The sequence below is a fragment of the Lepidochelys olivacea genome (genome assembly GCF_965140295.1).
Source record: "Lepidochelys olivacea isolate rLepOli2 genome assembly, chromosome: 8".
NCBI lineage: Eukaryota > Metazoa > Chordata > Testudines > Cheloniidae > Lepidochelys > Lepidochelys olivacea.
In genome coordinates this window covers 12,519,959-12,536,307 of record NC_140418.1, presented here as the reverse complement: position 1 = coordinate 12,536,307, position 16,349 = coordinate 12,519,959, and the positions used below count along the sequence as shown (strand labels likewise).

Sequence of the window (16,349 nt, the reverse complement as noted above, 5' to 3'; positions counted from 1 at the left end):
TTTCCTGCTTCTCCAGAGGCACTGATCGAGATGGAGGGGTGGGGGATCAGCCTGGGAATTGCAGAGCTTGCCCGGGACATGGGGCCAACAAAAAGTGTTTGGCCTCAAGTAGAATCTTGGTTTGCTTGTGTTTCTGGCTACCCCTAAATACAGGCCCCTGGGGTCAAATTTTCAAACACATTTATGTGCCTAAATGTGCAGATAGGCACCTGGTGGGATTTTCAAAAGCACTTAAGCAGGTTAAGTGTGACCAGTTCCGTTGAAATCAATGACAGACGTCTAACCTGCTGGGGTGCTTTTGAAAATCCCACTAGGCGTCTATCTGCATCTTTAGACACCTGAATACCTTTGAAATTGTGGCCCCTGCATCTTGTCCTCTTTCAGGTGGACAGAGTTCTTCATACATTGAGATCTGGATTGTGCTACCTCCCAGTTCAATGAGAGGGAGAGAGCTACCATGGCCGGTACATTACTGAAGTCATGACACTGCAGTCACAGTCGCCATAGTTGGTCTCGTGGCTCACGTTGGCTATTAAATTAGAGTTGTAGCTCTTTAAACTGTTGTTCACATTGTTTGAAGAAGCAATTAACATCTTCCAAGAGATAGCAGAACTGGTGTTGCTAAGCAGCAGGCCTTTAAAGACTGTTTGTCAATTTCTGCAGAAGGGAGGAAATAGTAAACAGTCCTATTGAGAGAAAATTACTTGTTTTCTAGTACACGACTTTCCCTCCACCACCAGGTCCTCAGTTCATCAGTGCCCAATTTATCCTTTATTTAGTTTCATAAATAATTCAGAAGAGTTTGAGTAGAATAATTGAGTCTTTTCCCAACCCTAATCCCAGACAATTCAAAACAAAAAGACATTTAGATTACAATTCCAGCATATTAGCTGCTGGTAGATTTCCAGACAACTGATCTGCTTTCCTTTAGAATTTCTGTGGCATTCTATCATTTCTAAAGCGTTCTGCTTTGATAGTTAGTAATTTATGCATTTCCACTTCTTCATGGAAAAACAGAGGCATCATCATGATAGAGTGTTGGCACACTGCTGCCTTTGAAAGTGGAGGCTTATCTGTCTTCGAAGAAGGACTAAATAAGCGAAGCAGTAATATTACAAATCCAGCCTGCAATGTGCCTTATCATCTTTGGAGAAATAGATACAATCATACTTATTTGGTTTAAAATTAGAACTAATCTTCTATCCCAATGTGAGTTGACAATCCTGAAGGGACAAGTTTGGGGAAAGACTTAGTGCAGGAAAACACAGGCCTGTGATTTGTGCAATATGCTGATGAGAAATTGTGCAGAACACTGATTTGCTACCCCCTTTTCAATTGTAAGGACTGCAGGCTGTGTTCTGTAGCATTCAGGGAGGTCTTGCACTCACAACACTATGCTTCACTTCAACCCCTGAGGATCTTGTGAACCATTTGTAAAGCTGGTCCTGCTTCACTCAGACTAGTGACCAAAGTCAGGTAGGTTGCACAGCATAGGCTTTCAATGGAGATGCTACCAGGGCTGCTGAAGGCACCCAGGCAGTGAAAGAACTGTGACCCCTTCACGTAACCATGTAGTCTAAGAAAGAATTAAATAAATAACCCGCAGTAACAGCTTTAAACAAAGCCAGATGTGTTGATCTTAGTCTGTATGGTGAGGAGCTGAGTGCCCACAGAACAAAGATCCAGTCCAAACAGCACACATCGAGATAAAATTAGTCCACTTTCTGCTGCAAGAGGAGCAATGGATTTTTAGTGCTTTTTATAGTTGCCCTTGTGCTCCTGTGCCAAAGAAGTCTTCCTGCAGACAGAGAGCACTGGAGCAAAGCGGCACTGCCTAGCGGCAGGCAACACTGATCACCAGTTTTAGGTATTTCTTTTCTCCATTCAGAGCCTCTTTTCAGTCCACTGTCTGCAGAAAGCCTCCAGATCCCATGGGTGGGGTGTTCTTTATTGCAATGATGTCAGATTCCATAGCCAAACGCGACTCTGATGGCATTTGGTCCATGAATGACAGCTCGCCTTTGGGGGAGTGTATTTGACGGGTGCTGGACATGGTGGTGATATGGCCGTACAAGTAGAGAAACAAACAGATTAGATAGCTCAAGCCAGCTTTATTTTTTGAACCCTTACTACAGCAATTAAGGTGATACATACAATTGGAGGCTCCATCACTGATTTTTTATGTGGGCTCCAAAGCTTCTGCAGTTTCTAAGACTTAACATGACCTACAGAGACAATGAACAATCCAGAATTTAGTTCTCTGTACTGCACACTTACACACATCCATCAGATAAGGCACATGACCTGGATGCCCTTCCCATCTCTGCTACAGACTTGTGTGACTTTGAGCAAGTCACTTTGCATCTCTGTATCTCTGTTTCTTCAATTTGTAGAATGAAGATAATGGACCAGATTCCAGGCTGGTGTAAATCACCTTTGCTTACCTCTCTTTGGTCCTGTGCCGAGAGCGGAGGATCCAACCCACTGTCTTTAACATACTGCAGTCATGTGATCGCGGCTTTGCAAATAAGAATTAAGATCCCTAGATAGGTTACTCTTCTAAAACCAGGGCTCTGTAGCTGCCAAAGTCCTCTTTGCAAGGGACAGCAGAATGATCCTTTTGGTGGTGGAGAGTAAAGTTAGGAGCCCAGAGAACCACTAGTCAAGTCATGCTGCTTTCCTTTATACAGTGTAAATCCAAAGTAATTCTCTGATGTCAATGGAGTTAGCAGCTCGGGGGAAAACCAGTGTGAGACAATCAGCCCCTTAGTCTTCACTCTCTGTGATCATATTTTTATTTTTTTAATTGAATCTTTTCTGTTTAAAACAGTAAATATTCCTTATAATTTAGCCTAGTTTTTTTAAATATTGCTGATAATTAAGAGAATAATCAACACAGCACAATTAAACCCATGATCTCTTGCAACACTAAATATCTGATGATAGGTAACTTCTTTAGTGATGGCGGAGGTAATTATTTAGAAAAGTTTCTGTTTCTCTATAGGGTTAAATTCTCAAGGGAGATGACGATGAGATGTGGAACCTTTAGCTTTTAGATCACTACTTTAAATCAAGGTCATATTGGGCGTGGCCAAAACTGCCATCAGGTGGCTGTTCCCTGGCCTCTGTGCTGGGAGTTGGTGGAGTTAGTCTAGTTATTGATAGACAACTGTCCATATCCTAATGTCACTATCACAGCTGGCATTCCTGTTGGCAATCTCGGCTTCCCTTCCCCCACCAATCCTCAATGAATCCCATAACTCTAAGTTCCGATGCTGCGCTTGTCAGTTACAGACAGAAAAAAGTAGGGATGGTCTCCCAAGAGAAGACTAAAAGTCATGCATGATGCTGCAGACGTTGGAACAGGGGTCCTGGTAGTTGTGCTTTCCTGACAGGTTAGTGTAATTGCACAATTATACTGCAATAAAAAAAGTAATTGGGAGGAAGAAAACATTCTTGAATTTCCACACGAGCTGTGTTTTTCTCAGCAGCGTTTTGTCTGCTGTGCCAGCTTCAGACTCCCAAGCCAGAAAATTCCTAGATGAATTCTCATTATTTGCATATCATGAAGGAGTGATGTCATATTTGTGATTACTTATACAAGTAAGTCTTTGAAGTGAGGATCATCACCAGGTAGCTGAGGTGGGTGGGTGGTGAAGCGCCAGGAGGAAGAGGCTGAAAGTACTGAGTTGACAACAAGGTCAGGTAGCTGAATGCACACTTCAGGGAGCCAACAGCGATCTCAAAGGCACAGATTGCTCACTCCTTACATTTTCAGAAGTGTTTACTTGTTTTGGGTACCTCGATATTTCGTTGCTCACCCATGGACTTCTCAGAGGTACTGAGAACCTGCAACTTTCCCTCACTTCAGCTGGAGTTATGGGTGCTGAGCACCTTTGAAAATAAATCCCTAAGGGTCTCAGGTTGGGCATAAAAAATTGAGAGACCCTAAAATGAGTAAGCCCTTACTGAAAATGTTGGCTGGCAAGGTCTCTTGAGTTGGATGCGTTAGAAATGCTATAATATTTTAGCCCCATTGAATTTGCAAGTAGACAAATACTAGGATTTTAAATGGATCTCATGTCCTGTCATTAAAACGTGTAAAATTCAGAGAGGAGAACTTGTGGCACCTTAGAGACTAACCAATTTATTTGAGCATAAGCTTTCGTGAGCTACAGCTCACTTCATCGGATGCATTCAGTGGAAAATACAGTGGGGAGATTTGTATACATAGAGAACATGAAACAATGAGTGTTACCATACACACTGTAACGAGAGTGATCAGGTAAGGTGAGCTATTACCAGCAGGAAAGCAGGGGGAGGAAAAACCTTTTGTAGTGATAATCAAGGTGGGCCATTTCCAGCAGTGACAAGAACGTCTGAGGAACGGGGGTGGGGAATAAACATGGGGAAATAATGCCCCTACTCTACTTGCGCTACATTGATGACATCTTCATCATCTGGACCCATGGAAAAGAAGCCCTTGAGGAATTCCACCATGATTTCAACAATTTCCATCCCACCATCAACCTCAGCTTGGACCAGTCCACACAAGAGATCCACTTCCTGGACACTACTGTGCTAATAAGCGATGGTCACATAAACACCACACTATACCGGAAACCTACTGACCACTATACCTACCTACATGCCTCCAGCTTTCATCCAGACCACACCACATGATCCATTGTCTACAGCCAAGCTCTACGATACAACCGCATTTGCTCCAACCCTTCAGACAGAGACAAACACCTACAAGATCTCTATCAAGCGTTCTTACAACTACAGTACCCACCTGCTGAAATGAAGAAACAGACTGACAGAGCCAGAAGAGTACCCAGAAGTCACCTACTACAGGACAGGCCCAACAAAGAAAATAACAGAAGGCCACTGGCCATCACCTTCAGCCCCCAACTGAAACCTCTCCAACGCATCATCAAGGATCTATAACCTATCCTGAAGGACGACCCACTACTCTCACAAATCTTGGGAGACAGGCCAGTCCTTGCTTACAGACAGCCCCACAACCTGAAGCAAATACTCACCAGCAACCACACACCACACAGCGGAACCACTAACCCAGGAACCTATCCTTGCAACAAAGCCCGTTACCAACTGTGTCCACATATCTATTCAGGGGACACCATCATAGGGCCTAATCACTTCAGCCACACTATCAGAGGCTCGTTCACCTGCACATCTACCAATGTGATATATGCCATCATGTGTCAGCAATGCCCCTCTGCCATGTACATTGGCCAAACAGGACAGTCTCTACGTAAAAGAATAATGGACACAAATCAGACGTCAAGAATGATAACATTCAAAAACTAGTCAGAGAACCCTTCAGTCTCTTTGGTCACTTGATTACAGACCTAAAAGTGGCAATTCTTCAACAAAAAACTTCAAAAACAGACTCCAACGAGAGACTGCTGAATTGGAATTAATTTGCAAACTGGATACAATTAACTTACACTTGAATAAAGACTGGGAGTGGATGGGTCATTACACAAAGTAAAACTATTTCCCCATGTTTATTCTCCCCCCACACCCCCCACTCACTGTTCCTCAGACATTCTTGTCACTGCTGGAAATTGCCCACCTTGATTATCACTACAAAAGGTTTCCTAAAAGTGGCAATTCTTCAACAAAAAACTTCAAAAACAGACTCCAACGAGAGACTGCTGAATTGGAATTAATTTGCAAACTGGATACAATTAACTTACACTTGAATAAAGACTGGGAGTGGATGGGTCATTACACAAAGTAAAACTATTTCCCCATGTTTATTCTCCCCCCACGCCCCCCACTCACTGTTCCTCAGACATTCTTGTCACTGCTGGAAATTGCCCACCTTGATTATCACTACAAAAGGTTTCCTAAAAGTGGCAATTCTTCAACAAAAAAACTTCAAAAACAGACTCCAATGAGAGACTGCTGAATTGGAATTAATTTGCAAACTGGATACAATTAATTTAGGCTTGAGTAAAGACTGGGAGTGGATGGGTCATTACACAAAGTAAAACTATTTTCCCATGTTTATCCCCCCCACTGTTCCTCAGACATTCTTGTCACTGCTGGAAATGGCCCACCTTGATTATCACTACAAAAGGTCCCCCCCCTCCCGTTTTTCTGCTGGTAATAGCTCACCTTACCTGATCACTCTCGTTACAGTGGGTATGGTAACACCCATTGTTTCATGTTCTCTGTGTATATAAATCTCCCCACTGTATTTTCCACTGAATGTGTCCGATGAAGTGAGTGTAGCTCACGAAAGCTTATGCCCAAATAAATTTGTTAGTCTCTAAGGTGCCACAAGTCCTCCTTTTCTTTTTGCGGATACAGACTAACACGGCTGCTACTCTGAAATCAGAGAGGAGAGATCTTCATAGCCACTGAAACAAAATGATCCCTTATCCTAACGGGCTAGCCAGCTGGTGGAAACTCAGAGCAAGATAAAAGGTTCAGGTTGTCGCTGAATCTTGTTTGTTTATATCCTTTGGAGATAGTCACTTGGTGATACTGAGTAACTTAAACAGCCTTTAGGTCTGAATGGTGACATTGGGGACTGTAGATCTATCACTAAAAGGGCACATACATACATTATGTTTTAGAAATGCATTAGAGCTGCATTGGGTTTATTTATTTTTTATTTATATTTATTTATAGTTTTCGTATTGCTTGATATTCAGAGATGCAACACTGTAAGGACTGACATCTTTTTCACATTACTTATGTTTATTTAGCATTTATCTTAATCTTATTTTAATTTTTCAGACTAGTAGCATAATAAAATGTTACTGTGGTGTTCTTAACAATTAAATTATATTGGCGCATGGAGACTTCAAGGAACTTGACCTTTCGCAAACCCAGCCTAGCTCTGACTATAACATGTAGGCTGTTAATTATGTTTTTATTGGAAGATGCAGCAAGACTGTGTCTGGGCAGTTTAATTTAGCTCTTTATAGATGTGGTCAAAAATGTCTCCAAACAAATGCAGCAGGGAAAAGGTGCTCCTAGTGTTCAAAGAGGCAGCAATATAGGAAAGGATGTTTATGTATTTGTACTCAGCTGTAATTGGGTTATCAGCTGAGGCTCTGAGGATTAAATGACCTGACCTAAATACCAGGTCTCAGTTAGGGGTTAATGTCTATATTCCTACATAGTATCCGATTTGGTTTTGAAAATACCCTCTGGGGCATTTGATCTTCGTATTGAAAGTGTGAAGCCATCCTGGAATCATTCATTACAGTTCATGCCAAGCAATAGTTAGTTTGAGAATAAGCACTGAGAACAGATTAAACAGCATCTGAAGAAAACACCTGATCCATCCCAGCCTCACATAGGGTAATACAGAAGTAGCCTGAGACAGACTGATTAGGGCTAGCTGGTGTCTGGGTATTATTGCTGGCATTGTGGGTTATTATTTCAGATAATAACAGATGCGGAGAAAAGGAGAAATCATCCATTTTCATTTACAAATGGTTCTTTATTCTCCAAGAGACAGGGTAGCTCTAATCAAATCGTTGCTGTCAGGCAATCCCCTGGACAAAAAACCTTATTTACCATGATCTGTTTTATGGAATTATTGTTTTCCTCACAGTGTACATCAGGGAAACCTCAGTAGGTCCAGAAGCAAAATGGGAAGGGAAGATGAGCAAAATCACTATCCCAGAGCTGGAGAATTCTCCGAGAGGAGGGGCCCAGTTGAGCAGTTTAACGGGTCAGTGAGAATCAGAGTGCATTCGGCTGCAGGCTCTGGCCATGTAGGCAGGCATGTATACCACCATTTAGTTTGATTTTTTTCCTGTTCACTAAACAAGCTATTTTTTCCCCAAGACTGTAAACAATACCCATCCCTTTGGGAAGCCAGACAGAATATTAAAGTGTGAAACAGCTTTATAACCTAGTAATTCCTTTGCGTTTCCAGCAAACTGGCATGCTGTTCATGAGCCCCAAAATGTGCCAGGTATTGTTCTCCACATCTGGGTCATCCAATAACCATTAGCAATTAAGACCAACAGTTACAACCTTGTGAATTTCAGAAGTGTTGCTGACACCTCAAAGAAAACCTTAAGAGGCATTCTGGGCCAAATTCTGGTCTAAATCAGGAGTACGTTCATTCTCTGCAGAAGAGTCACCCCAGATTTATGCTAGTGGAATGAAGTAGAATCTGGCCTCCATTCAGAAATGATTCTGAAAACAATTTTCCGTTCTCTTCCTTCACTTTTTATTATCAGAGATACTGAAAACAGATGGCAAGAGCCCTAGCTGGTGTAAATCGGCATACCTCTGTTCAAGCTACACTAATTTACATCCGCTGAATATCTGGCCCATCTTTATCTACTCCTTTGGGATCTCTGAACAATAACATCCAGAGCATTTGTGATACTCTGACTAGAGTTTCTGATACTTTGTGAGGCAGATCCTGGTCTTAGTTAGACCAGTGTAAATCCAGAATACCTCTGTCGGTGCCAATGGAGTTACTCTAGATTTACTGTGGTGCAAGTGAAAATAGATTTGGCCCCGTGTCTCATCTATGGATGTCTTTCTCTCTTGGTATCCTTTCATTTGCTGTAAAATAAAAAAGTAGTCCCTCCAAACTAAAAGGAAAGTAGCCATACTTTCTAGTGTTATGCAGACTGAGGGTTGAGAAGGACAGAGAGGTTTGTTAGGTGGAGGGATCCCGCCGTCTGTGGAGGAGAGAGTGACCTGCTGGTGGCTTCTGTCCACAATCATGTCATTTTCAGAAAGGGGTTCAGCCCATTGGCGGTCTTCCCCCAGCAGTCCTGGCTTCTTTGGTCTGGGGGAGGATGGGGACAGGAAGACTAGCATCTTCCCCCTGAAAAACAAGAGGACACCAGCAACATCAAATATATCTTGTCTACTTCTTGTTATCAGATCTTATGAGTGGCTCTTTTGAAATCTCACCCCCAAATAGCAAGAATCTCACAAGGTTTCCACCATGGAACAAAATCTTTTCAGCTGCCAAGCCAGAACCCTTTGTACTTACGGAGCCAATCTGGAACCAGAACTCCAGGGGCAGGTTTCAATACTCATTCTGGTCCGGGAAGATTTCTTAGGTGTTTGGATTCAAGTGTCCATTGATCCATCCCTAAATGTAATGGGGGGTGGGAGGTGGGAGGCAGTGACTGCCATAGTTATGGATACACAAGTCTTGTCATTCAAACTGCTTGTTCTCAGACATTTGCAGCTTTCTGAAACAGTCACATTATGGGATAGAACTTCCCAGGCTTAGTCTCTCTCCAAAGAGAGGTAACATTTCTTGGAAGCTTGAGGAAAAAGGGTCACAAAGCTTTTTAGTACCAAGGCAATGCAGAAAAAAATATTTCCCCTCATTTTAAAAACATGCATACCATGTTTTTGAAAAAAGCTGTAGGGCTGGAGTGGCTGAAGGTAGAAAGTTCCCCCACCCTCTGCCTGCCCCAGCTGATCCTTTGGGGGTAGCTTGTACCCCAGGTGTTGCCGTCTGGGACTGAAATTGTAGATAGCCTCTGAATAGTTCCTTATACCTTTCCTCCCCACCCACAGGTATCCACACTGAGAGCCAGCTATTCTGCCCCTTTGAAAATATTTGTTTTGCCCATTAAGATTTGTAATTAACACAGGAGTTTTCCTTTAAGGATGCTGAAGGAAGCTCAGCCCATGGTTTTCCAGCATGTCCCTGAATCACTCTGTTGCAGAGACAGGGAGTTCACTGGCAATGCTATGTTTACTTCTGAAAGGGGGGCAAGGTCAGTGTCAAAGAATCTGGCTGTTTTTAAGTGCCTTTGCGTTTGCCAGGGCAGCTCTGACTATGTTTTAACAGTGTTGAGTTTTAGAAAAAAAGACCCAGAGTATTTTGTATGAGAATTGTGTTGTGACCTGAAAGGAGCAGTTTCTGAAGGCTGATCATAGAATGGTTTTGCTTATTTCTCTGCATTTGTCGCAGATAATAAAAACTAAAACATGCATGGGAATCAGGTGACTGTGTATATTCACTACAGCCTTATCTGTATCAGCCATTCAAGAAGAAAGAAAACATCAGCATGCCCTAAGAAAGCTGAATGCAGGGAAAACAAGGAGTCGTATTTTCTGCTGAGTTCAAAGTAGATGTTTGTGTGAATATGTTAAATCCGTTCATCACCTGGAGGAAAATAGTGCACCCTTTATTTTACCCTTCTTTAATGTTGGCTATCTCTCTCCCAGCACTGATTGAAATATAAAGCCCGAATCTCGCATGCATGCATCCTACACTGATGTAAAGTGGAGTTACTCTTGATTTACACCATTGTAAGTGAGATGAGAGTCAGGCCCATTATGTTTATGTATCAAGGTACTTGCTGCTTGTCTTTTCATCTAGTTGTAATTTGACAAATTGCTAATATGCCTATTAAGAGGCAGGAGGAGAAAAAAAGAGAGTGAATCCCACAGTGAGTTTCCCCAGTCAGAAAGGCCAGAGGTGCTGGTCATAAGGGATTGATATTCTAATCGCACTCAGTCTCATTTCTTAGTTACCTGCATCTCCCATGCTAACAATCTGCTCCCCCTCCTGGGGAACACACTGAACGCAATCTGTGGTTTGTTCCCTCTCTCCCCTAAAGTTGTGGGAAGAGAAGCCTGCGTTCTCTTCTGGTTGTTGGAATAATAAGTATAGCGGTCCAAGTTCATCCAGGCCACCAAGTTCCAGGATCTCAACCTGTTCTGGGACATTGAGGCCTCCCAGTGGAAAGACCAGAATTCCCTGGAGCAGTTTTGTCTCAGTGTCTTTAAGCGGGGATGACTCAGCAATCAGTTGCAGTCAGCCAGCTCTTCCCTCACTGGGAGCATGAATAACAGGAAAGTAAAATAATGTGTGAGAATCAGGAAGTAAAGAGACACTCTGCGTGGGCTGTGGGGTTCCCTCCAGTTCTGTGAGCAGGCACTCCAATAGCCTGTTCCCCTAACCCCCATGAAAGGGGAGGGGAAGCTGAGCTGAAGACAGGAAGTTTTCTTGAAAGCCCTTGCATTGTAATACGAAGGACCCTCCCTCCAGGTACTTTTGTCAAATTGCGGGTAGGGTCCCTTGAAGGTAAATTTGTTTGAGGGAAAACAGAAGGCCTGATGGTATATCCTAGTGTGTGAACAGGAGTTTACCTGTTCTCCATATTTACTTTCACTGCCCCAGGCGGGTCCCTCTCTTTTCTCAGGCCTGGCATGATTGCCCCATTGGAAAATCCCTAAAGGCAGCAGAAACCTGAATACCAGGGGAATGCTGATATTCCAGTGCAATGTCTCATCTCTGCCGAGTCATTTAAGACTGTCTCATTGCTTTTTTGCTGTAGGTTTTTCGTACCGATCTGATAACAGCCATGAAAATCCCTGACTCACATCAGTTGAGTCCAGATGAGTTCTACATACTTGCCGATCCATGGAGACAGGAGTGGGAGAAAGGAGTCCAAGTTCCAGCGGGAGCAGAGGCAATACCTGAACCAGTGATTAGGTAAGTGAGCACAATAGTGATTATGCTGCTAGATGCATTGCAGTCTCTATTCCTGTCCTTGGACAGGATACTTATTTACTTGGCATTGTTCTGCCCATCTGTTTATTTGAGGAGCTTCCAAAATAATTTGAGTTTATAGTGCTGTCTAAACTGCAACGTAGAGTAAATAAAGCAGGCAGGCCTGGAACTTGAGCTAGGTGGAAGTGAGCCTTAAGCTGGTAAAAAAGCATCAGTCCCGGGATTCAGATCCAGGGGAGTGGGCAAATGATTAAATGCAGTAGAACCAGGTGATGCAACTGCAGCAGTGGCCTGTGCTTCTGTGAGGACAGCCAAGACACAGTGGAAATGTGCAAGAGGGGACAAGTGAAGGGCAAAATCCCTTAGTAAGCAAGTAATATATATGCGAGAACATATCTGTCTGGGCAGACAGAAATGTGGTTTTATAGGCTGTCCAAACCTACCGTCATGGTCCTGGAAGGGCACACTCTAAGCTGTACAAGCTTAGCAGCGCACCAGCAGCCATACGCGCGAGTGACTTAGCTTGGATCAGTGATGGGTGATAGATTTTATGCCACGTGACCCAGCATTGCAGCATTCACATTCAGTGTATTGCTTAAAACAAATCCTTCGGTGTGGCCTGGGAATGTGCTGACAGAGGACCAAGGTGTTAACATGGAGCTTTGGGGCGGGATATGAACTCAGGCTTCCCACCCCCTCCCCCAGATGTTATGACAGAGATGTGAATGCTCTCCCTTGAGGAAAGTCCTCTCTCGTTCTTGGATTGCTGGGTATGAGTGAGAGAAGGACTCTCAGGGGCCACCAGCTCTGCATTTGCCCAGGTTGGTGTCATTTTGCAATGACCCAGGGGTTTGGAGAGGGTAAAATAAACATAAAAATCCACATTCACGTTAACCTCTTCAGTGATTTATGGGCGTGCAGGGTCCATTGGGAAACTCAGTGCCTGTGCTGGAGTCCCACTGAAGTCAGTGGGAGTTGGGACTTGGTAAGAGCTGTAAGACTTGGCCCGATAACTTTAACCGGCTATCTTTTATTGCCATCCACTTCAACGCATTGCACGCAGGAGAGGAAAGCAGAATGCTGGCTGCTAAATAGACAGACAGCCACCAAAGACAAGCTATAACAAGTGTATCAATCTAGATAACTATGCTATCAACAAATACTTTAAAATAGGCAAATAAAAGATAAGTAGCTGCTCAGGTAGGAAAGGGATGTAGAGTTACTACTGTCATCCATACAGAAGCTGAGCACTAGGCATGGACAAAGGGCAGCAACATCATCTGCTCCCTGCACTGAAATTCAAGGACACTTTTCTAAAGCCAGAGACTTAACGTCTGTGATGAGATTACATAATACTTGTTGAACTGCAGGACAAGGGGATCGTGACTCCTAGCTGGTGGGAGTGTCCAAAAGTCCCAGAATTTGGGTCACAAGTCTCTCAGTGCGTCACACAACTACTCCCTTGGGACTCCCTTGGCACATGTTGTATCCTGCTAAGTGTAGTAAATATGGCCGAAGGTACTGTTGCAGTGTGATGCAAGCTGGGGGAACAATCCAGTGTTTCCCTCTGGGTAGCAAGGGTAAGAGAAATATTAGTAATAGGGGGCTAACAGACACCGTCAAGAAAAAGTATCTGGTGTGGTCTTTCATGGCCTATGCCTACAGTTCAGACAAAGCGAAGTAAATTGTATTTAGGATTTGGGGCTGGATCAGGTACGTTGCAGGGCATGGCCACTGTGCCCACAATCCCCCAGCTCCATTACTGACGACTGAGCTCTATTTTTTCTATTAAAATTGATTTCAGTTCTTCCCTTTGCCGCATGATGACACCCAGCTGTCCAGGTAACTCCACCAGAACTTAGGGCAAGTTATCTGCTCTATTCCAGTGGGCTGCTGCCAGCAGTGTGTCCACACCCCAAGCTGTTTTTCTTTTCTCTTTTTCTTCCTTTTTAATGTATATGAATCATTTGGATAAGAATATCAAAGATCTTTGGGTTCCATGCCTTTAAAATGGTACAGGTCACCCTGGAGACCCTGTATGTTTTTAATCTTTAAAAATCAATTTAAAAAATGCTTTCAGGAACTCAGCAGGGGGAGATGACTTCAGATTACAGAAACTCTTCACTTAAAGTCATCCTGGTTAACGCTGTTTTGTTGTTACGTTGCTGATCAATTAGGGATCATACTCTTTAAAGTGGCGCAATGCTCCCTTATAACGTCTGCTTTGCCACTGCTTGCAGGAAGAGCAGCCCGTTGCAGCTAGCTGGTGGGGGCTTGGAACCAGGGTGGACCGGCAGCCCCCCATACACTCAGCAGGCTATCAATTGCCAGCAATTCAGCTGTCCCTCCCCCCACTGCCATGTGCTGCTCCTGCCCTCTGCCTTGGAGCTGCTCTCCAGAGCCTCCTGCTTGCTGGGGGTAGGGGGGAGAGGAGACCGCGACTAATGTCAGGGTGTCCCCCTCCCCCCTGCTCCTGCACCCCTCTTACCCCATCTCCATAGAGGAGGGGGACACACGACAGGGCTCAGGATGGAGGGAGTTTCCTGGCAGCAGCTTCTGCGGTCTCAGCTTGCTGATTAACTTAACAAGGTAGTGTACTTAAGGGCATGGCTACACTGGAAACTTCAAAGTGCTGTCACGGGAGCGTTCCTGCAGCAGTGCTTTGAAGTGCGAGTGTAGTCGCATGCGAGCGCTGGGAGAGAGGTCTCCCAGCGCTCCTGGAAATCCACCTCCATGGGGGGATTAGCTCTGAGCACTGGGAGCCTGTTTACACTAGCGCTTTAAAGCGCTCTGACTTGCTGTGCTCAGGGGGGTGATTTTTCACACCCCTGAGCCAGCAAGTTAGAGCACTATAAAATGTAAGTGTAGGCAAGCCCTAAGAGTGGTGTCGGGCGTACTTAAAGGGGAAATGTGCATCTCTGTCTCTCTCACACACAGGGTGTGTGTCTCTGTCTGCCATGCAGTCTCCCCTCCCTCCATTTGTGCTGCCTTGTAGAGTGTGAGGCTACATTAACAACGAGTTAACCCTGGAGGGCTCAGCCAATTGCTAGTTCATCATTTAGCAGTGAGGCATTCCCTGGGAAATATCCCACCCTCTGACTCCACCCCCTCAACCAAGTTTCACAATCATCATCGCTGTGTACAGTGTTAAACTCTGTGTGTATGTGTGTGTGTGGAGTCTTTTGTCTGGCAAAAAAAAAATTTCCCTGGAACCTAAACCCCCCCCCCATTTACATTAATTCTTATGGGGAAATTGGATTCACTTAACATCGTTTCTCTTAAAGTCGCATTTTTCAGGAACAGAACTACAACGTTAAGTGAGGAGTTACTGTATATGGAGGAAATTCTGTTTTGCTCCTCAAATGATGGAGGAATTTCAATAAAGTCAATAACCTCGTCTGAAGCACAGTTTGTCCCTTGGTGACAGCTGCTATTGCAGCTGCCGGCCAAAAGTTATGAAGTAAACTTTTGTACACACATACCCCCTGCCTTCCCAAGAGAAAATATAGGAAGAAATGAAACTTTAATGAGAAGTCTGAACACATCAAAAGGGAAGTTGTAAAAGGGACCGTTGAGTTAACTTACTCCTTGAAAAACACCTGTGTGTGGAATATCCTTTTTTAGTCACCTTTAATAGCTAACCACAGCCTGAACTAGGAAACGTCCAGCCCTTGGACTGAAGGTTTTGGGTTTATTTCAAGATGAAAAGTGATAGCTTGGCACTACCTGTGCAGTAAGTGCCAATCTAAAACCAGCCTGAGCTGTTGTATTGGGAATTCACATTTTTGCAGAAAGCTTTTGTTTCTAGGCATTTTGTTGGACTGTGTTTTGTTTTGTAGCTTTGTGAGCAAAATCTTCCTACCCCTGCCAGGGGACAGGGAAAGCCTGGATTGCAGTAGAACCTGTTCAGGTGTGATGCACGGATGGTGAGACTGCACAGAGGCCCGGTGCACTACTGGGCACTGGGGAGGAAAGTTCCATCATGGCTCTACCGTGGGCCAGGGGATTGGGTTGGGGCAGGTGTGTTACTAAGCATGGCCATCGTGCCCACAACCACCCATATCCACTAACCTAACCCTGCCTCCAGGGACTGTGGGAGCACTCACACTCTGTCCCTGTGTCATGGGTAGGATCCTAATGCCCCAGCTCCCCATTTAGTTCCCCAGTGCACAGATAACTTGCTCCAACTGTGTGCAGGGACCAGGATTTTGCCTTGAGTTACTAAGTGGAAGCGGAAACCACAGTTTCCTGTATCTCTAAAGCAGGTGCATCCATGCTGTCCAGTGCAGCGCATGGTATTTCAGCAGGGCAGCTTGCAACAACCTTCATCTTCGGTCCTGAGGGAGCAAATAGAAACAGTCTCTCTCTCTCTCCTCAGATTCTTCAAATCGAAAACTCCCCAAGAGAGTTCACTTCTACAGGGCCCAATCCACCGTTTCCCTGCTGTCATTTTCACCAGTGCAAAGGGAGTGAAATAAAGTGCCTTCCTTTAGCACCACACACCCACTTTGTACTCCATTGACCCCGAGTAAGCGACTGCACCCCGTACGGGGTTGTGGTGAATCAGGCCCACAGAGAATAAATGCTGGCACTGTCAGATTTTCGCTTTTAAATCCCACAAGCATCTTTCATCACACAAAACAGGAAGCACAGCAGATGTATGTGTGTGCCCTTCCTCCCCAGAGCTCCCCGCTTGATACAGTCATTGGTCCAGATGTTTTCCATTTTTTGGTGCTGATGTGATAGTCACAGTGATGAAACGTAGATTTCAGCTGCCAGGCATGGATCTGAACTGGAACCTCTGGCATCTCCACAGGAAGGAACATGACCCGCCTTAAAACTTGTCTTC

General features: G+C 44.3%; 1 protein-coding gene and 1 long non-coding RNA gene across 2 annotated transcripts in view; one reads left to right on the top strand and one right to left on the bottom strand.

Annotated features, from left to right (window-relative positions):
- The window catches only part of JADE2 (jade family PHD finger 2), a 148,560-nt gene that overhangs the window by 34,979 nt on the left and 97,232 nt on the right, over positions 1–16,349 (top strand). Inside the window, exon 4 of the mRNA XM_084636516.1 lies at positions 11,325–11,482. Coding sequence (XP_084492642.1) covers positions 11,325–11,482 — 158 coding nt within the window. The remainder of the gene's footprint in view (positions 1–11,324; positions 11,483–16,349) is intronic.
- LOC311524895 overlaps positions 7,303–16,349 on the bottom strand; it is a 36,196-nt gene continuing 27,149 nt past the window's right edge. The window contains exon 3 of the long non-coding RNA XR_014712636.1: positions 7,303–8,842. This is a non-coding gene — a long non-coding RNA (uncharacterized lncRNA). The remainder of the gene's footprint in view (positions 8,843–16,349) is intronic.